This window comes from Pristiophorus japonicus, chromosome 12, assembly GCF_044704955.1.
Source record: "Pristiophorus japonicus isolate sPriJap1 chromosome 12, sPriJap1.hap1, whole genome shotgun sequence".
Lineage (NCBI taxonomy): Eukaryota > Metazoa > Chordata > Chondrichthyes > Pristiophoridae > Pristiophorus > Pristiophorus japonicus.
Window position 1 is genome coordinate 130,129,039 of NC_091988.1, and position 21,477 is coordinate 130,150,515.

Below are 21,477 nucleotides of genomic sequence, written 5' to 3' on the forward strand. Positions count from 1 at the left end.
AATATCCAGTCCTTTTCTGCACTGAGGGGAGGCAGCACACACACACTCACAATTCTCCCAGTCACCATGAGTAAACATTGGGGGCAATGCCAGGGGCAGTGCTGGGATGAGACCCATTGCAGTGAGCGGGGTGCCCAATGTGCACGGTGCAGGTACATGGGCAGAGCCAGCAGCAGTGACAACACAGCACCGCACTGTCCCAGTGACCCAGCCCCACACTGTCCCAGTGACCCGCTCTGCACTGTCTGTGACCAGCCCCGCACCGCCCCAGTGACCGCACTGCCCGAGTGACCGGCCCCGCACCACCCCAGTGACCGCACTGCCCCAGTGACCCCCTGCACGGCCCCAATGATAGCACTATCAGTGACCGGTCCCGCACTGTCCCAGTGACCACACTGCCCCAGTGACCCGGCCCCGCACTGCACCAGTGACCGCACTGCCCCAGTGACCCCACCCCGCACTGCTCCAGTGACCAAACCGCACTGCCCCAGTGACCCGCCCCACAGTGTCTCAGTGATCGGCCCCGCACTGCCCAAGTGACCCCCCCCGCATGGCCCGTCTCCGCACTGTCCCAGTGACCCCCGCATTGCACTAGTGACCGGCCCCACATTGCCCCAGTGATCGGCCCCGCACTGACCGGCCTCGCACTGCCCCAGTGACCCTCCCTGCATTCCCCCAGTGACTGCACTGCATCAATGTCCAGCCCCGCGCTGCACCAGTGTCCAGCCGCGCACTGCCCCAGTGACCCCCCTGCACTCCCCAAGTGACTGCACTGCATCAATGTCCGGCCCCGCGCTGCCCCAGTGTCCAGCCGCGCACTGACCCAGTGACCCCCTGCACTGCCCCAGTGACCGCAATACCCCAGTGACCGGCCCCGCTATGTCCGGCGCCGCACTGCCCCACGGACCGCACTGCCCCAGGGACCCCCTGCACGGCCCCAATGACAGCACTGTCAGTGGCCAGTCCCACGCTGTCCCAGTGACCCGCCCCACAGTGTCCCAATGACCGCACTGCCCCAGTGACTGGCCACGCACTGTCCCCAGTGACCCCCCCCACACAGTCCGGCCCCGCACTGCCCCAGGGACCCCCTGCACGGCCCCAATGACAGCACTGTCAGTGGCCAGTCCCACGCTGTCCCAGTGACCCGCCCCACAGTGTCCCAATGACCGCACTGCCCCAGTGACTGGCCACGCACTGTCCCCAGTGACCCCCCCCACACAGTCCGGCCCCGCACTGCCCCAGTGACCCCCCCCCGCATGGCCCGTCCCCGCATTGTCCCAGTGACCCCCGCACTGCCCTAGTGACCGGCCCCGCACTATCCCACTGACCGACCTCGCACTGCCCCAGCGACTGCACTGACCGGCCCCGCACTGCCCCAGTGACCCGCCCTGCACTGCCCCAGTGACCGGCCCCGCACTGCCTCAGGGAGCGGCCCCGCATTGTCCCAGGGAGCGGCCCCGCACTGCCCCAATGACAGCACTGTCAGTGACCGGTCCCGCACTGTCCGGCCCTGCACTACCCCAACGTCCAGCCGCGCACTGACCCAGTGACCCCCTGCACTGCCCCAGTGACCCGGCCCCGCACTGCCCCAGTGACCGGCCTTGCACGGTCCGGCCCCGCACTGCCCCAGTGACCCGGCCCCACACTGCCCCAGTGACTGCACTGCATCAATGTCCAGCCCCCAATGTCCGGCCCTGCACTACCCCAGCATCCAGCCGCGCACTGACCCAGTGACCCCCTGCACTGCCCCAGTGACCAATGTCCAGCGCCGCACTGCCCCAGTGACCGGCCCCGCACTGCCCCAGTGATCATCTCCGCACTGCCCCAGTGACCGGCCCCGCTATGTCCAGTGCCACACTGCCCCAGGGACCCCCTGCATGGCCCCAATGACAGCATTGTCAGTGGCCGGTCCCGCACTGTCCCAGTGACCCGCCCCGCAGTGTCCCAATGACCGCACTGCCCCAGTGACCGGCCCCGCACTGTCCCAGTGACCCCCGCACTGCCCTAGTGACCGGCCCCACATTGCCCCAGTGACCCCCCCCCCGCACTGCCCAGCCCCACACTGTCCCAGTGACCCCCATACTATCCCAGTGACACGCGTACTGCCCCGGTTACCATTGCCGGTCGGCCGCCACCATGTTGTGTGTTTTGGGGTTGGTGCCGCTCATCCTGCCTCCTGCGTGCCGGCTCGTTGCTCGCTCCCGCGCCGCCCCGCGCGCCCGCGCAACAAACGGCCCATTGTCCGCAGCACGTGACCCGGTCTGGCACCATGGCAACCGCACGCCGCCTAACTCCGCTGGGGGAGGGGCAATACCCCCCTTACACACATACTCACTTCCCCTCCACCACACACACAGCCCCCCTACACACACACAGCCCCTCACTGGGGGAGGGGGAGGGTTCAGGGAAATCCTCTTCTCAGACATAACAGGATTGTGTGTGTGTATAACAGGACTAAGTGTGTGTATAACTAAGTATTCACTAAGGAGGACACAAACAACCATCCGGATATAAAAGGGGTCAAAGGGTCTAGTAAGGAGGAGGAACTGAGGGAAATCTTTATTAGTCGAGAAATTGTGTTGGGGAAATTGATGCGATTGAAGGCCGATAAATCCCCAGGGCCTGATGGACTGCATCCCAGAGTACTTAAGGAGGTGGCCTTGGAAATAGCGGATGCATTGACAGTCATTTTCCAACATTCCATTGACTCTGGATCAGTTCCTATCGAGTGGAGGGTAGCCAATGTAACCCCACTTTTTAAAAAAGGAGGGAGAGAGAAAACAGGGAATTATAGACCGTTCAGCCTGACCTCAGTAGTGGGTAAAATGATGGAATCAATTATTAAAGATGTCATAGCAGCGCATTTGGAAAATGGTGACATGATAGGTCCAAGTCAGCATGGATTTGTGAAAGGGAAATCATGCTTGACAAATCTTCTGGAATTTTTTGAGGATGGTTCCAGTAAAGTGGACAAAGGAGAACCAGATGATGTGATATATTTGGACTTTCAGAAGGCTTTCGACAAGGTCCCCACAAGAGATGAATGTGCAAAGTTAAAGCACATGGGATTGGGGGTAGTGTGCTGACGTGGATTGAGAACTGGTTGTCAGACAGGAAGCAAAGAGTAGGAGTAAGTGGGTACTTTTCAGAATGGCGGGCAGTGACTAGTGAGGTACCGCAAGGTTCTGTGCTGGGGCCCCAGCTGTTTACATTGTACATTAATGATTTAGACGAGGGGATTAAATGTAGTATCTCCAAATTTGCGGATGACACTAAGTTGGGTGGCAGTGTGAGCTGCGAGGAGGATGCTATGAGGCTGCAGAGTGACTTGGATAGGTTAGGTGAGTGGGCAAATGCATGGCAGATGAAGTATAATGTGGATAAATGTGAGGTTATCCACTTTGGTGGTAAAAACAGAGAGACAGACTATTATCTGAATGGTGACAAATTAGGAAAAGGGAAGGTGCAACAAGACCTGGGTGTCATGGTACATCAGTCATTGAAGGTTGGCATGCAGGTACAGCAGGCGGTTAAGAAAGCAAATGGCATGTTGGTCTTCATAGCGAGGGGATTTGAGTACAGGGGCAGGGAGGTGTTGCTACAGTTGTACAGGGCCTTGGTGAGGCCACACCTGGAGTACTGTGTACAGTTTTTGTCTCCTAATCTGAGGAAGGACATTCTTGCTGTTGAGGGAGTGCAGCGAAGATTCACCAGACTGATTCCCGGGATGACCTATCAAGAAAGACTGAATCAACTGGGCTTGTATTCACTGGAGTTCAGAAGAATGAGAGGGGACCTCATAGAAACGTTTAAAATTCTGACGGGTTTAGACAGGTTAGATGCAGGAAGAATGTTCCCAATGTTGGGGAAGTCCAGAACCAGGGGTCACAGTCTAAGGATAGGGGCTAAGCCATTTAGGACCGAGATGAGGAGAAACTTCTTCACCCAGAGAGTGGTGAACCTGTGGAATTCTCTACCACAGAAAGTAGTTGAGGCCAATTCACTAAATATATTCAAAAGGGAGTTAGATGAAGTCCTTACTACTCGGGGGATCAAGGGGTATGGCGAGAAAGCAGAAAGGGGTACTGAAGTTTCATGATCAGCCATGAACTCATTGAATGGCGGTGCAGGCTAGAAGGGCTGAATGGCCTGCTCCTGCACCTAGTTTTTATGTTTCTATGTTTCTATAACAGGATTGTGTGTGTATAACAGGACTGAGTGTACATAACAGGTCTGTGTGTGTGTATAACATGACTGAGTGTGTATAACAGGATTGAGTGTGTATAACAGGACTAAGTGTGTGTATAAGAGGATTGTGTGTGTATAACAGGACTGAGTGTGTATAACAGGATTGTGTGTGTGTGTGTGTGTATAACAGGACTGAGTGTGTATAACAGGACTGAGTGTGTGTATAAGAGGATTGTGTGTGTATAACAGGACTGAGTGTGTATAACAGGACTAAGTGTGTGTATAAGAGGATTGTGTGTGTATAACAGGACTGAGTGTGTATAACAATACTCTGTGTGTATAACAGGACTGAGTGTGTATAACAGGACTGAGTGTGTATAACAGGACTGTGTGTGTGTATAACAGGACTGAGTGTGTATAACAGGACTGAGTGTGTATAACAGGACTGTGTGTGTGTATAACAGGACTGAGTGTGTATAACAGGACTGAGTGTGTATAACAGGACTAAGTGTGTGTATAACAGGATTGTGTGTGTATAACAGGACTGAGTGTGTGTATAACAGGACTGAGTGTGTATAACAGGACTGAGTGTGTATAACAGGACTGAGTGTGTATAACAGGACTGTGTGTGTGTATAACAGGACTGAGTGTGTATAACAGGACTGAGTGTGTATAACAGGACTAAGTGTGTGTATAACAGGATTGTGTGTGTATAACAGGACTGAGTGTGTATAACAGGACTGAGTGTGTATAACAGGACTGTGTGTGTGTATAACAGGACTGAGTGTGTATAACAGGACTGAGTGTGTATAACAGGACTGTGTGTGTGTATAACAGGACTGAGTGTGTATAACAGGACTGAGTGTGTATAACAGGACTAAGTGTGTGTATAACAGGATTGTGTGTGTATAACAGGACTGAGTGTGTATAACAGGACTGAGTGTGTATAACAGGACTGTGTGTGTGTATAACAGGACTGAGTGTGTATAACAGGACTGAGTGTGTATAACAGGACTGAGTGTATATAACAGGACTGTGTGTGTGAATAACAGGATTGTGTGTGTATAACAGGACTGAGTGTGTATAACAGGACTCTGTGTGTATAACAGGACTGTGTGTGTGTATAACAGGACTGAGTGTGTATAACAGGACTGTGTGTGTGTATAACAGGACTGAGTGTGTATAACAGGACTGAGTGTGTATAACAGGACTGAGTGTATATAACAGGACTGTGTGTGTGTATAACAGGACTGAGTGTGTATAACAGGACTGTGTGTGTGTATAACAGGACTGAGTGTGTATAACAGGACTGAGTGTGTATAACAGGACTGTGTGTGTGTATAACTGGACTGTGTGTGTGTATAACAGGACTGAGTGTGTATAACAGGACTAAGTGTGTGTATAACAGGACTAAGTGTGTGTATAACAGGACTGAGTGTGTATAACAGAACTGAGTGTGTATAATAGGACTGAGTGTGTGTATAACAGGATTGTGTGTGTATAACAGGACTGAGTGTGTGTCTAACAGGACTGAGTGTGTGTATAACAGCACTGTGTTTCTGTGTCATTATAGGCAATCCCTCGGGATCGAGGAAGACTTGCTTCCACTCTTAGCATGAGTTCTTAGGTAGCTGTACAGTCCAATACGAGAACCACATTTTCTGTCACAGGTGGGACAGATAATCGTTGAGGGAAAGGGTGGGCAGGGAGCCTAGTTTGCCGCACGCTCCTTCCGCTGCCTGTGCTTGATTTCAGCATGCTCTCGGCAGCGATACACGAGGAGCTCAGCGCCCTCCCGAATGCACTTCCTCCACTTAGGGTGGTCTATGGCCAAGTACTCCCAGGTGTCAGTGAGGGTGTCGCACTTTAGCAGGGAGGCTTTGAGGGTGTCCTTGTAACGTTTCCTCTACCCACCTTTGGCTCGTTTGCCATGGACGAGTTCCAAGTAGAGCGCTTGCTTTGGAAGTCTTGTGTCTGGCATGCGAACTATGTGGCCTGCCCTGCAGAGCTGATCAAGTGTGGTCAGTGCTTCAATGTTGGCCTGGACGAGGACGCTAATGTTTGTGCATCTGTCCTCCCAGGGGATTTGCAGGATCTTGCGGTGACATCGTTGGTGGTATTTCTCCAGCGACTTGAGGTGTCTACTGTACATGGTACATGTCTCTGAGCCATACAGGAAGGCGGGTATTACTACGGCCCTGTAGACCATGAGCTTGGTGACAGTTTTGAGGGACTGATCTTCAAACACTCTTTTCCTCAGGCGGCTGAAGGATGCACTGGCGCACTGGAGGCGTTGTTGGGATCTCGTCGTCAATGCCTGCTCTTGTTGATAGGAGGCTCCTGAGACAGGGGAAGTGGTCCACGTTGTCCAGGGCCACCCCGTGGATCTTGATGTTTGGGGGTCAGTGCTGTGCGGCGAGGACAGGCTGGTGTAGGACCTTTGTCTTACTAATGTTTAGCGTAAGGCCCATGCTTTCATACGCCTCGGTAAATACGTCGACTATGTCCTGGAGTTTAGCCTCTGTGTGTGTGCGCAGATGCAGGCGTCGTCCGCGTACTGTAGCTTGATGACAGAGGTTGGAGTGGTCTTGGACCTGGCCTGGAGACGGCGAAGGTTGAACAGCTTCCCACTGCTACTGTAGTTTAGCTCCACTCCAGCGGGGAGCTTATCAACTGTGAGGTGGAGCATGGCAGTGAGGAAGATTGAGAAGAGGGTTGGGGTGATGACGCAGCCCTGCTTGACCCCGGTCCGGACATGAATTGGGTCTGTGATGGATCCGTTGGTAAGGATCACGGCCTGCATGTCGTCGTGGAGGAGGCGGAGGATGGTGACGTACTTTTGGGGGCATCCATAGACCTTCGCGGTTGACAGTGTCAAAGGCCTTTGTAACGTTGAAGAAGGCCAGCTGGTGCTGTTCCCTGCATTTTCCTGCAGCTGTTGCGCTGCAAAAATCATGTCCGTTGTGCCCCGGAGAGGATGAAATCCGCACTGCGACTCCGGGAGGAGCTCCTCGGCCACGGGGAGAAGACGATTGAGGAGGACTCTAGCGACGACTTTCCCAGTGATTGATAGCAGGAAGATTCCTCTGTAGTTGCCGCAGTCGGATTTGTCCCCTTTTTTAAAGATGGTCATGATCACTGCATCTCTAAGATCTCCCGGCATGCTCTCCTCCCTCCAGATGAGAGAGATGAGATCATGTATTCGCTCCATAGTTCAGTGCCTCAGCAGGGATTCCATCCGCACCCGTAGCCTTGTTGTTTTTTAGCTGTCTTATGGTCTTTTCTACCTCATGCAGTGTTGGGTTCTCACTGAGGTGGTGGCGGGTCACATGCTGCAGAATGGAGTCGAGAACACTCGAGTCAAAGGCAGAGTCTCGATTGAGGAGATCTTCAAAGTGTTCCTTCCAGCGGGCCCTGACTGCCTCGGTGTTCTTGATGAGTGTTTTCCTGTTCTTGGCCAGCAGCAGGGTGGGGCCCTGGGAGTTTGGTCCGTATGTGGCCTTGACTGCGGTGAAAAATCCTCGCACATCACGGCCAGCTGCTGTATCTCCTGTGCTTTCTCTATCCACCACCTGCTCTTTAGGTCCCGGGTTTTTTGTTGGCCCTTAGCCTTTAGCCGTCTGTAATGCTGCTTTGCTGCTCTCGAGTTGGGTTGCTCTTTGTGTGTATAACAGGACTGTGTGTGTGTATGTATAACAGGACTGTGTGTGTGTGTATAACAGGACTGTGTATGTGTGTATAACAGGACTGTGTGTGTGTGTATAACAGGACTGTGTATGTGTGTATAACAGGACTGTGTGTGTGTGTATAACAGGACTGTGTATGTGTGTATAACAGGACTGTGTATGTGTATAACAGGCTATGTGTGTGTGTGTGTGTGTGTGTGTATAACTGGATTGAGTGTGTGTATAACAGGACTGAGTGTGTATAACAGGACTGTGTGTGTGTGTGTATAACAGGACTGTGTATGTGTGTATAACAGGACTGTGTATGTGTATAACAGGCTATGTGTGTGTGTGTGTGTAACTGGATTGAGTGTGTGTATAACAGGACTGAGTGTGTATAACAGGACTGAGTGTGTGTTTAACTGGATTGAGTGTTCCAGCAACCCAAACGCCCTAATGCAGAATGAGGACTGGTGGACTGTGAATCCTGGGCAGTGGAGAATTTTCTTTACAGACTCACAATGTGACAAAGATCGGGCGGTGAAGAGAGGCGGAGAAGGTTTGAGAATTTTCAAATCCGCCCGGAATTCAATTATTATTTTTCCGAAGAGGTTCACGTAGAAGATGAATTGTGCTGTCATGTGGACTGAATTTCTCCCAAGCGTGAGATGAAGTAATGGAAATTGCTGTGCGAGCTCTTCAGTCAGCGGGAAGTGAATGTGTTTGAGGAGGTCCCCATAGCCGCCCCTTGCTCTGGTGCGTGAGACCTCTTCATCGTTCAGCCCCTTTTCTGTTGCAGAGTCGAGAAGCTCAGGCAGGTTGACACCATGGGGTCGAGTAGCAGCTCCTCTTACCTCAGAGCTACCTGGCTATCGCTCCGCATTCATTTTAAATGGGCGTAAGACAAAGCAAGGTTATTGGTGCAAGCCTCAGTCTGCAAGGAGTGTCGATATGTTAAATATCAAGTAACATTGGTGAAAAGATGATGAGAGGAAGCCGCTTCCGATTTTGGAAGTAAATAAAGGAACCTCTTCTGTCACTGGAAATAAATATGTTGATATACGAACATACGAACAATGAGGGATAGGTTAAGATCATCTGGTCCATCGAGTCTGCCCCACACCACTGCCATACCTTGTGTATCACAACATACACAAGTCGGGAGGCGGAGCAGCAGTTCGTGAGGCCTACAAAAGGCCCAGCAGGAGTGTCGAGTCGGGAAACCAGCGGGTGCAGCTGCAGCAGGGAGAGAAAGCAAAAAAGAAGTAGAAAGAAATCGAAGGGTGATGTCACAGCCAAGGGGTAAGGGATTGGCTGGTGATTGGTGAGTAGTTTTTATTTTTCTTTTCTTTATCAGTAAGTAACCTTTTAGCATTGTTGTTGCAAAATTAAGTTAATCTAGGGGTCAAGTCATGGCAGGAGAGCTCGGACACGTGTTATGCTCCTCCTGTGCTATGTGGGAAGTCAGCGACGCTTCCAGTGTCCCTGACGACTACATTTGCGGGAAGTGCATCCACCTGCAGCACCTGACAGACCTCATTGCAGCACTGGAGCTGCGGGTGGATTTACTCTGGAGCATCCACGATGCTGAGGATGTCATGAATAGCACGTTTAGTGAGTTGGTCACACCGCAGGTAAAGGTTACACAGCCAGATAGTAAATGGGTGACCAATAGAAAGAGCAGTGGAAGGAAGGTAAGGAAGGTAGTGCAGGGATCCCCTACGGTCATCCCCCTGCAAAACAGATACACTGCTTTGGGTACTGTTGAGGGGGATGACTCCATCAGGGGAGGGCAGCAGCAGCCAAGTCCATAGCACCGTGGGTGGCTCTCTGCGAAGGAGGGCAGGAAAAAGAGTGGGAGAGCTATAGTGGTAGGGGATTCTATTGTAAGGGGAATAGATAGATGTTTCTGCGGCCACAACCGAGACTCCAGGATAGTATGTTGCCTCCCTGGTGCAAGGGTCAAGGTTGTCTCGAAGCGGGTGCAGGACATTTTGAAGAGGGAGGGTGAACAGCCAGTTGTCGTAGTGCATATAGGTACCAACGATATAGGTAAAAAACAGGATGAGGTCCTACAAGACGAATTTAGGAAGCTAGGAGCTAAATTTTAAAAGTAGGACCTCAAAACTAGTAATCTCAGGATTGCTATCAGTGCCACGTGCTAATCAGAGTAGGAATCGCAGGATAGCTCAGATGAATACGTGGCTTGAGGAGTGGTGCAGAAAGGAGGGATTCAAATTCCTAGGACATTGGAACCAGGTCTGGGGAAGGTGGGACCAGTACAAACTGGACAGTCTGCACCTGGGCAGGACCGGAACCAATGTCCTAGGGGGAGTGTTTGCTAGTGCTGTTGGGGAAGGGTTAAACTAATATGGCAGGGGGATGGAACCTATGCAGGGAGACAGAGGGAAGTAGAGTGGGGGCAGAAGCAAAAGATAGAAAGAAGAAAAGTAAAAGTGGAGGGCAGAGAAACCCAAGGCAAAAAGGACCACATTACAGCAACATTCTAAAGGGTCAACGGATGTTAAAAAGACAAGCCTGTGCCTCAGTGCGAGGAGTATTCGGAATAAAGTGGACGATTAACTGTGCAGATAGCAGTTAACGGATTTGATGTAATTGGCATCACGGAAACATGACTCCAGGGTGACCAAGGCTAGCAGCTCAACATCCAGGGGTATTCAACATTTAGGAAGGATAGACAGAAAGGAAAAGGAGGTGGGGTGGCATTGCTGGTTAAAGAGGAAATTAATGCAATAGTAAGGAAGGACATTAGCTTTGATGATGTGGAATCCATATGGGTGGAGCTACGGAATACCAAAGGGCAGAAAACGCTGGTGGGAGTTGTGTACAGACCACCAAACAGTACTCGTGAGGTTGGGGACAACATCAAACAAGAAATTAGGGATGCGTGCAATAAAGGTACAGCAGTTATCATGGGCGACTTTAATCTACATATTGATTGGGCTAACTAACCTGGTAGCAATGCGCTGGAGGAAGATTTCCTGGAGTGTATTAGGGATGGTTTTCCAGACCAATATGTCGAGGAACCAACTAGATGGCTGGCCATCCTAGACTGGGTGATGTGTAATGAGAAAGGACTAATTAACAATCTTGTTGTGCTAGGAAGAGTGATCATAATATGGTAGAATTCTTTATTAAGATGGAGAGTGACACAGTTAATTCAGAGACTAGGGTCCCGAACTTAAGGAAAGGTAACTTCGATGGTATGAGACGTGAATTGGCTAGAATAGACTGGCGAGTGATACTTAAAGTGTTGATGGTGGATAGGCAATGGCAAACATTTAAAGATCGCATGGATGAACTTCATCAATTGTACATCCCTGTCTGGAGTAAAAATAAAACGGGGAAGATGGCTCAACCATGGCTAACAAGGGAAATTAAGGATAGTGTTAAATCCAAGGAAGAAGCATATAAATTAGCCAGAAAAAGCAGCAAACCGGAGGACTGGGAGAATTTTGTAATACAGCAGAGGAGGACAAAGGATTTAATTAGGAGGGGGAAAATAGAGTATGAGAGGAAGCTTGCTGGGAACATAAAAACTGACTGAAAAAGCTTCTATAGATATGTGAAGAGAAAAAGATTAGTGAAAATAAATGTAGGTCCCTTGCACTCAGATTCAGGTGAATTTATAATTGGGAACAAAGAAATGGCGGGCCAGTTAAACAAATACTTTGGTTCTGTCTTCACGAAGGAAGATACAAATAACCTTCCGGAAATACTAGGGGACCAAGGGTCTAGTGAGAAGGAGGAACTGAAGAAATTCCTTATTAGGTGGAAAATTGTGTTAGGGAAATTGATGGGATTAAAGGCCGATAAATCCCAGGGGCCTGATAGTCTGCATTCCAGAGTACTTAAGGAAGTAGCCCTAGAAATAGTGGATGCATTGGTGATCATTTTACAACAGTCGATCGGTTCCTATGGACTGGAGAGTAGCTAATGTAACACCACTTTTTAAGAAAGAAGGGAGAGAGAAAACAGGTGATTATAGATCGGTTAGTCTGACATCAGTAGTGGGGAAAATGTTGGAATCAATTATTAAAGATGAAATAGCAGCACATTTGGAAAGCAGTGACAGGATCAGTCCAAGTCAACATGGATTTATAAAAGGAAAATCCTGCTTGACAAATCTTCTAGAATTTTTTGAGGATGTAACTAGTAGAATCGACAAGGGAGAACCAGTGGATGTGGTATATTTGGACTTTCAAAAGGCTTTTGACAAGGTCCCACACAAGAGATTGGTGAGCAAAATCAAAGCACATGGTATTGGGGGTAATGTACTGACATGTGTGATATATTCACAGAGCTCAGCGCACACAGCTCCTAACATGGCATACAGCTCTGTCGGAAGCCTCCGGAACAGCCTGGTTCTGTTTATTATTAACTCCGCAGTTGTAGTACACAATACGTCCACATCCACAGTGTGGAGCTACAAACATTACAAGCTTACAGACATTACACTTCTCCCTCCTTAATGAAGAAGTTATTATAAGAAATATCATACATAACTTTCATTTTTATACATAACACAGGATATAGACTTATTTTTTTACCATATTTACAAATTTAACTTTACCACTTGTTTTCTGTTTCGAAGAGGATACCTTCACTCTCGAACAGAACCTTCCAAACATGGTGTCGATTTCACACACATTCAAGGCTCATCCTGAGGAACGTTTTCCTCTACGGAATTGCCTTGATTTTCATTTGAACTCACTCTAACTTCAGGCTCTTTGTTTTCCTGACTCAGACTCAGACTTTCATTCTGATTATCTCCTGGATTTGTTTCCAGTACATTGGAGTTAGGATTCGCTAGTGGTGTATCAAAACTATCTGATGAGTCAGAAATAATTGAATCATTCCCACCTTCAACTCCTTCCATGTCTGTAGGTAAAATATGATCAATATGAACAAACCTAACCTGTCCATTATCAAATATCTTTACCAAATATGTGCGAGGACCACATATCTTCACCACTCTTCCTAGTAACCACTTTAACCATTTATGGTGATGGTTCTTCACTCTCACCTTCTGGTTTAATTTCACACTTCTCTCTTTTACTCTACCTCTATCATGATTCTCTTTCTGTCTTAATTGTGGCTCTTCTACGGACTGTGCCAAATTTGGTTTTAACAACAAGAATCTGGTTCGTGGCTGTCGTTTGAGAAACAACTCTGCTGGTGTTCTACCAGTAGTTGTATGAGGAATATTTCGATATGTAATCAAAAAATTAGCCAATTTGCGATCCAATGACAACTGTCGTTTCCTTGGATTTGGATCTAACATTTGTTTTATGAGGGCACGTTTTACAATTTGTACAGTGCACTCTGCTGCACCATTCGAAGCAGGATGGTATGGTGGAACCTTGATATGTTTCACACCATTTTTGCTCGTGAATTGTGCAAATTCTTCTGAATGAAATTGTGGTCCATTATCCAAAACAATTTATTCAGGGAGCCCAAATGAAGAAAATAATTTTCGTAAAATGTCCAATGTTTTACTTGTTGTTATTTTCCACATTGGAAACGCCTCAACCCACTTCGAATGGCTATCAATCACAATGAACAATTGTTGTCTTTCTAACTCAGCAAAATCAATATGTAGCCTTTGCCACACCCTGGGAGGCCATTTCCATGGCTGTAATGGTACTGGTGGTGGTTGCATGCTTACCGATTGACATGTCGTACACTGACTCACGATGTACTCTATATCTTTATCAAGACCTGGCCACCATAAATAACTGCGTGCAAAACTCTTGGTCAAGCACATTCCCAGGTGCTGGTCATGGAGGTCATCTAATAATTTGGACCTGAATTTATTTGGTATAACCACTCTTGCACCCCACATGATACAATCTTTATCGACTGATAATTCATTCCTACGAATGAAGAATGGATGTGTATCTTTGTTTGTTTCCTGGTTCGGCCATCCATTTGCAATATAATCATAAACCTTTGTCATCACTGGATCATGTTTGGTTGCTCTACCAATCTCTTCAGCTGAGTCTGGCAGTTCATCAATGTATGAAAAATAAAACACTTCTTCCCTATCGGGTGTAACTTGTGATGGGGAAGACAATCTAGACATTGTATCAGCATTACTGTGATCAGCTGATCATCTGTATTCAATATCATGTATATGCTGACAAAATCAAAGCCCATCTCTGCATTCGGGCTGCAGCTAATGTTGGAACTGGGGACTTTGGATGGAGGATTGTTGTTAGGGGCTTATAGTCCATAACGATGGTAAACTTATGACCATACAACCATTTGTGAAGCTTCTTGACCCCAAAATTAATGCCAAAGCTTCCCTTTCAATTTGCGCATAATTACTCTCATTGGCACTGAGAGTGCGTGAAGCAAAAGCAATTGGTCTCTCCTCCCCACTACGTGATACATGAGAGATTACTGTCCCAACTCCATACGGAGAGGCATCACATGCTAACTTAATCTCCTTAGATACGTCATAGTGAACTAACATGGTGCTCTCTACCAATTTTCTTTTACACTCCTTGAATGCTGTATCACATTCTTTTGACCACTTCCAATGGACCTGTTTTTTCAAAAGTTCATTCAGTGGATGTAATACTGTAGCCAAATTTGGTAGGAACTTTCTCATATGTTCCTAACACATATGAGGCTGCACACAGGGAGGTTAAAGTAACAGTGACCTCAGTCTTTAATAAGACACTCCAGAGTGAGGAACAGGCCTTAGGGGCCGGCTTATATACAGTGCTCCTGGTGGCGGAACATGGAAGTGCATGCTTTACAGATACACAACATCACTCCCCCCGCAAAGTCAAAATGAAAACTATTTACAAGGTGAGGCAGTCGGGAGCCTTTCTTTCCCTGGTGGACCGCCTCGGTACAAATGTCTGTTCTGGTGTGTTGGCTGTGCCCTCGCTGGGCTGGCGTGTTGTTGGCCCTGCAGCGCTGCAAGGTGAGCCTGGCCTGCTGGGCTGTTGGGCGTGATGGGTTTGATTTCCTGGTCCGGGGTGGTGTCATTGATCCTTTGGGTGTGTGTTGTGGGGTCGAAAAAGGTAGTGTCTGCTGTGGGTTGTTCAGGGCAGTCTGTGAACCGCAGCCTCGTTTGGTCCAGGTGCTTTCTGCAAATTTGTCCATTGTCTAATTTGACTACAAACACCCTATTCCCTTCTTTAGCTATCACCGTGCCCGCGATCCACTTGAGACTATGTTTAGCACATACACAGGGTCATTCAGATCAATTTCCCGTGACACAGTGGCACGACTATCGTTTATATTTTGTTGCTGCCGCCTGCTCTCTACCTGATCATGCAGGTTGGGGACAACCAGAGAGAGTCTGGTTTTAAGTGTCCTTTTCATGAGCAGCTCAGCCCGGGGCACTCCTGTGAGCGAGTGGGGTCTCGTGCGGTAGCTGAGCAGTACTCGGGACAGGCGGGTTTGGAGTGAGCCTTCTGTGACTCATTTAAGGCTCTGTTTGATGGTTTGTACTGCCCGCTCTACCTGCCCATTTGAGGCTGGTTTAAACGGGGCCGAGGCGACATGTTTGATCCCATTGCGGATCATCAATTCTTTAAATTCGGCACTGGTGAAACATGGCCCGTTGTCACTGACCAGTATGTCACGCAGGCCGTGGGTGGCAAACATGGCCCTCAGGCTTTCAATGGTGGTGGTGGCGGTGCTTCCCGACATTATTTCACGTTCAATCATTTTGAAAAAGCATCCACCACCACCAGGAACATTTTGTCGAGAAATGGGCCCGCATAGTCGACATGGATCCTCGACCATGGTCTGGAGGGCCAGGACCACAAACTTAGTGGTGCCTTTCTGGGCGCGTTGCTCAACTGAGCACATACGCTGCATTGTCGTACACAGGACTCCAAGTCAGAGTCGATACCAGGCCACCACACGTGGGATTTGGCTTTCGCTTTCATCATTACTATACCCGGGTGTGTGCTGTGGAGATCCGAGATGAACGTCTCCCTGCCCTTTTTTGGTAGCACTATGCGGTTACCCCACAACAGGCAGTCTGCCTGAATGGACAGCTCATCCTTTCGCTGCTGGAATGGCTTGTTTGGCTCTTGCTAGCTCAGCTCCCATGCAGTACAGAGTTTTTTTTACTAGGGACAGCAGAGGATCTTCGCTGGTCCAAGTCCTAATCTAGCGGGCCGCGACAGGTGATTTATAATTTTCAAACGCTTCCATGACCATCAACAAGTCTGCGGGCTGCGCCATCATCAACAAGTTTGCGGGCTGCACCATTTCCATCCCCGTGGTGGGCAATGGTAGCCGACTGAGAGCATCTGCACAGTTCTCGGTGCCTGGCTTGTGGCGGATGGTATAGTTAATATGCTGATAGTGCGAGTGCCCACCTTTGTATGCGGGCTGAGGCATTAGTATTTATCCCCTTGTTTTCAGCGAACAGGGATGTGAGGGGCTTGTGATCGGTTTCCAGCTCAAAGTTGAGGCCAAACAGGTACTGATGCATTTTCTTTACCCCGAACACACACGCTAATGCCTCTTTCTCAATCATGCTGTAGGCCCTCTCGGCCTTAGACAAGCTCCTGGAAGCATAGGCGATAGGTTTCAACTTTCCCGAACGTTAGCTTGTTATAATACGACGACGCATCACATGCTAGCACAAGTCTTTTACACGTGTTATACAATACAAGCAGCTTGTTGGAGCATAAAATGTTTCTGGCTTTCTCAAAAGCAATTACTTGTTTTTTTTCCCCATACCCAGTTCTCACCTTTACGCAATAACACATGTAAGGGCTCTAAAAGGGTGCTTAACCCCGGTAGGAAGTTACCAAAATAGTTGGGGGGGAGTGATGCCCTCGCGTTGCAGCCTGTCCAGCTCGATTTCCACTCTCTCCCTCATCATGTGAGGTACCGCTCGCGCCTTGTGGTGAATGGGTCGTGCCTCTGGGACCAAGTGGATCCGCACCTTCACCCCGGAAAAGTTTCCAATGCCTGGCTCAAAAAGGGAAGGAAATTTGTTAACAACCTGCGTACATGAGGCCTCATCGACATGTGATAGCGCTCGGATATCATCCCAGTTCCAGCGGATTTTGCCCAGCCAGCTCCTTCCAAGCAGTGTGGGGCCATCGCCTGGGACAATCCAGAGTGGCAGTTCATAGACCGTGCCCTCTTAGGTGACCTTGACCATGGCGCTGCCCAGGACAGTGATAAGCTCTTTGGTGTACGTTCTCAGTTTCGTGTGGATGGGGCTCAGGGCTGGTCTGAATGCCTTGTTGCACCACAGTCTCTCAAAGATCTTTTTACTCATGATGGATTGGCTAGCGCCAGTGTCCAGTTCCATGGCTACGGTTAAGCCTTTCAATTTTACGTTTCGCATTATAGGTGGACATTTCATCGAGAATGTGTGCACCCCGTGCACTTCAGCATCTGCCTCCTCTCTCTGAGGCTCGAAATTGCTTGGATCTACCATGGACCGATCTTCCCCTGTCACATGGTGGTTAGCAGGTTTTGCAGAGTTTGCAGCTCGTTTACAAGCTCGTTGGAGGTGCCCCATTGTTCCACAGCTCTTGCAAACATACCCTTTGAAGCGGCATGAATAGGCTGAATGGAAGCCTCCACAACGCCAACAAGGTGTGAATTGCCTTGCATTCATTCTTTGTTGGGAACTTTGTGTCATCTGGGTCACCTGAGGCCTGATGGCAGTTGCAGACTCGTGGGTTCTGCCCTGTACATTTCTGCTCGCAAACACAGTTCCAGTTAATTTAACTTGTGTGCTGAGAGATTTGTTTGGTGTTATCACTGGTGGACATAAACGCCTGTGCTATCGCAATGGCCTTACTGAGGGTCGGTGTCTCTACAGTGAAAAGTTTTCATAGGATGGCCTCGTGGCCAATGCCCAGTACAAAAAAGTCTCTGAGCATTTGCTCCAGGTAGCCATCAAACTTACATTGTCCTGCAAGTCGCCTTAGCTCAGCGACATGGCTCGCCACTTCCTGACCTTCATATCGCTGGTACATGTAGAACCGATACCTCGCCATCAGCACACTCTCCCTCGGGTTAAGATGCTCCAGAACCAGTGTACACAGCTCCTCATACGACTTATCTGTGGGTTTCACCGGAGCCAGAAGATTCTTCATGAGGCTGTAGGTCAGTGCCCCGCAGACCGTGAGGAGAACCGCTCTCCTTTTTGCAGCGCTTCCTTCTCCGTCCAGCTCGTTGGCTACAAAGTACTGGTCTAGCCGTTCGACATCGGCTTCGCAGTCCTCACCCTCTGAGAACTTCTCCAGGATGCTCACAGTTTGCTGCATCTTTGCGTTGGATTCGTATTCTCGTCACCAGTTATTGTGTTCCTAACACAGATGAGGCTGCACACAGGGAGGTTAAAGTAACAGTGACCTCAGTCTTTAATAAGACACTCCAGTGTGAGGAACAGGCCTTTGGGGCCGGCTTATATACAGTGCTCCCAAGGGATGCTGGGATCCCTTGGGACTTCAGGGGATGAGCTCCCTGATGGCGGAACATGGGAGTGCATGCTTTACAGATACACAACACTTTCCATAATAGTTCAAAAGAACCAAGAATGAACGAAGTTCAGTGACATTCTTGGGAGTGGGTGCATTTCTGATTGCATCCAGTTTTTCCTTGGTCGGATGTAAACCATCTTTGTCTACTCTGTGCCCTAAGTACTCCACTGAGTTTTTAAATAACTCACACTTACGAGCAGACACTCGTACTCTGTGCTTCTCTAGCCGTTTGAGGACTTAATTCAATATCTTATTATGAATTTGCCTATTTGGTGCTGAAATTAGTATGTCATCCAAATAACATACTATCCCTTCAATACCTTGCAAAATCTGGTTCATCGCCTCTTGGAATATAGCAGAGGCGAAGACACTCCAAACGGTAGCCTATTAAATTGATATAGGCCTAGATGAGTATTTATAGTCAAACATGACTTGGACTCCTCATCTAGTTCAAGCAGTAAGCAGGCATTCGTAAGATCTAGTTTTGAGAAGATCTGACTACCTGTCAGTGATGTGAACAAATCTTCTGTATTCGGCAATGTATTTGGGACATTACCCTCTAGAACCTGGTTTATGGTTACTTTATAATCACCACACAATCTTACCTTACCATCGGACTTAGGTACAACATCAATTACATCGATCAATCTTACAAATAATGTTCTCAGTCTCTAGTCTTTTAAGTTCTTGCTCAACTTTCTCCTTGAGTGCATATGGTATGGAACGTGGCTTGTAGTAAACTGATCTAGCATATTTCTGTACCCTGACACTCGCCTTGAAGCCTTGGACTGGACTGCCCGTTTCACAGAACACCTTCGGATACTTCTTGATAACCTCATCCGTTGATGAAAATCTCGCTTCCACACAGAAAATCTCACTCCAATCCTGCTTTAGTGAGCTCAACCAATTTCTTCCTAGTAAGGCAGGCTTGTCTCCTTTCACTACTATTAGAGGCAAGTTCTGAAATTGATCTTTATATTTCACCGGTATGGTGATATGACCTTTTACAGAAATTTTCTCTCCCGAGTAGCCTCGCAGCTCTATCTTGGATTTCTCCAGTTGAAAATCACGCAATTTGTCGCGATATAGTGACTCCGGTACTACACTCACGGATGCACCCATGTCGATTTCCATTGGTATCCTGAATCCCGCAACAGCTATTTGGATTTTGATACTTTCCAAATCGCTGTCCATTAACCTCGTGCTCCTGATGACGTGTAACTCTAACATCTCCTTGTCCTGTTGTTGTTCTTCCATGCTATGTAGTCTCTTGGGATTTCTACTCATAGCTTTGAAACCTGGACTCATAGCTTTAAAAATTGGTTTGCCCTTCAATCGGCATGCCTTCGCAAGATGCCCAGTCTTTCTGCAGAAGAAACACCCTGCCTTCATGTATGGACAACTTTGAGCAATGTGTTGTCCCAGGCACCTATAGCTCTGTTCGAATTTCCAGTTTCTGAGACTTTGGGTCCCCACCGTCTTTTACTTTGAACTTGCAGGTAATTTACTTCGGTTGACTGATGACCGTAATTATTATTTAATTCTCGGGAATATTGTTCGGCCATGCCCATCGACCTCGCTGTCTGACAAGCAATCTCAAAAGTCAATTCATCCGTCATCAATAACTTCCTTCTGATCGCATCATTTTTCACCCCACAAACAAAACGATCCCTTAATGCTCGGTTTTGAAAGTTTCCAAAATTACAGTGCATCGATAGCTTTTTTAATGCTATGATGTAATCACCGATACTTTCATCAGCCTTTTGATTCCGAATCCTGAAACGATAGCTTTCAGCAATTTCTAACGGTTTGGGGTTATAGTGCTGCTCCAGCTTCGTTAAAATCTCTTTAAGTGTTGTGTCCTTTGGCTCGTCAGGCACAAGCAGATTTACCAGCGTTTCATACAATATCAGACCTGCTTCCGATAAGAAGACCGCTCTCTTATGTTCCAACACAGCCCGGTTCTGGAGTGCATTGTTTGGAACTTCGATTATGTTATTTGTAGTGAAATACATTTCTAGCCGATCCACATACACTTTAAAATGTTCCCGGTCGTGTCTATATTCACCCACATGTCCCATTACACCTGCGGGTGCTGCCATTTTAATCTCTAGCTGTTCACACCGTGTGCTGTATTTTACCTTGGATTTTTGTAGCTTTTTCCAAAGACAGAAACTTCCAAAGTCTCTCTGTCGGCTGGCTGAATCCTTCACCATCAACATTTAAGTATTAAATCATCCGAAGAATCCCATCTCATCGCCAAATGTGATATATTCACAGAACACAGCACACACAGCTCCTAACATGGCAGGCAGCTCTATCGGAAGCCTCCGGAACAGCCTGGTTCTGTATATTAACTCTGCAGTTGCAGTACACAATACGTCCACATCCACAGTGTGGAGCTACAAACATTACAAGCTTACAGACATTACAACGTGGATAGAGAATTGGTTGGCAGACAGGAAGTAGAGAGTCGGGATAAACGGGTCCTTTTCAGAATGGCAGGCAGTGACTAGTGGGGTGCTGCAGGGCTCAATGCTGGGACCCCAGCTATTTACAAAATACATTAATGATTTGGTTGAGGGAATTGAGTGTAATATCTCCAAGTTTGCAGATGACACTAAGCTGGGTGGCAGTGTGACCTGTTAGGAGGATGCTAAAAGGCTGCAGGATGACTTGGACAGGTTAGGTGAGTGGGTAAAAGTATGGCAGATACAGTATAATGTGGATAAATGTGAGGTTATTCACTTTGGTGGCTTGGACAGGTTAGGTGAGTGGGTAAACATGTGGCAGATGCAGTATAATGTGGATAAATGTTAGGTTATCCACCTTGGTGGCAAAAACACGAAGGCAGAATATTATCTGAATGATGACAGATTAGGAAAAGGGGAGGTGCAACAAGACCTGGATGTCATGGTACATCAGTCATTGAAATTTGGCATGCAGGTACAGCAGGCAGTGAAGAAGGCAAATGGTATGTTGGCCTTCATAATAGCGGATTGAGTATAGGAGCAGGGAGGTCTTACTGCAGTTGCACAGGGCCTTAGTGAGGCCTCACCTGGAATATTGTGTTCAGTTTTGGTCTCCTAATCTGAGGAAGGATATTCTTGCTATTGAGG

At 48.2% G+C, this 21,477-nt stretch overlaps 1 protein-coding gene across 1 annotated transcript in view; it reads right to left on the minus strand.

Moving 5' to 3' along the window:
- The window catches only part of LOC139276868 (uncharacterized), a 48,286-nt gene that overhangs the window by 17,068 nt on the left and 9,741 nt on the right, over positions 1-21,477 (minus strand). Inside the window, exons 4-5 of the mRNA XM_070894865.1 lie at positions 8,374-8,643; positions 2,116-2,296 (exon numbers count right to left, since the gene is read on the minus strand). Coding sequence (XP_070750966.1) covers positions 2,116-2,296; positions 8,374-8,643 — 451 coding nt within the window. The remainder of the gene's footprint in view (positions 1-2,115; positions 2,297-8,373; positions 8,644-21,477) is intronic.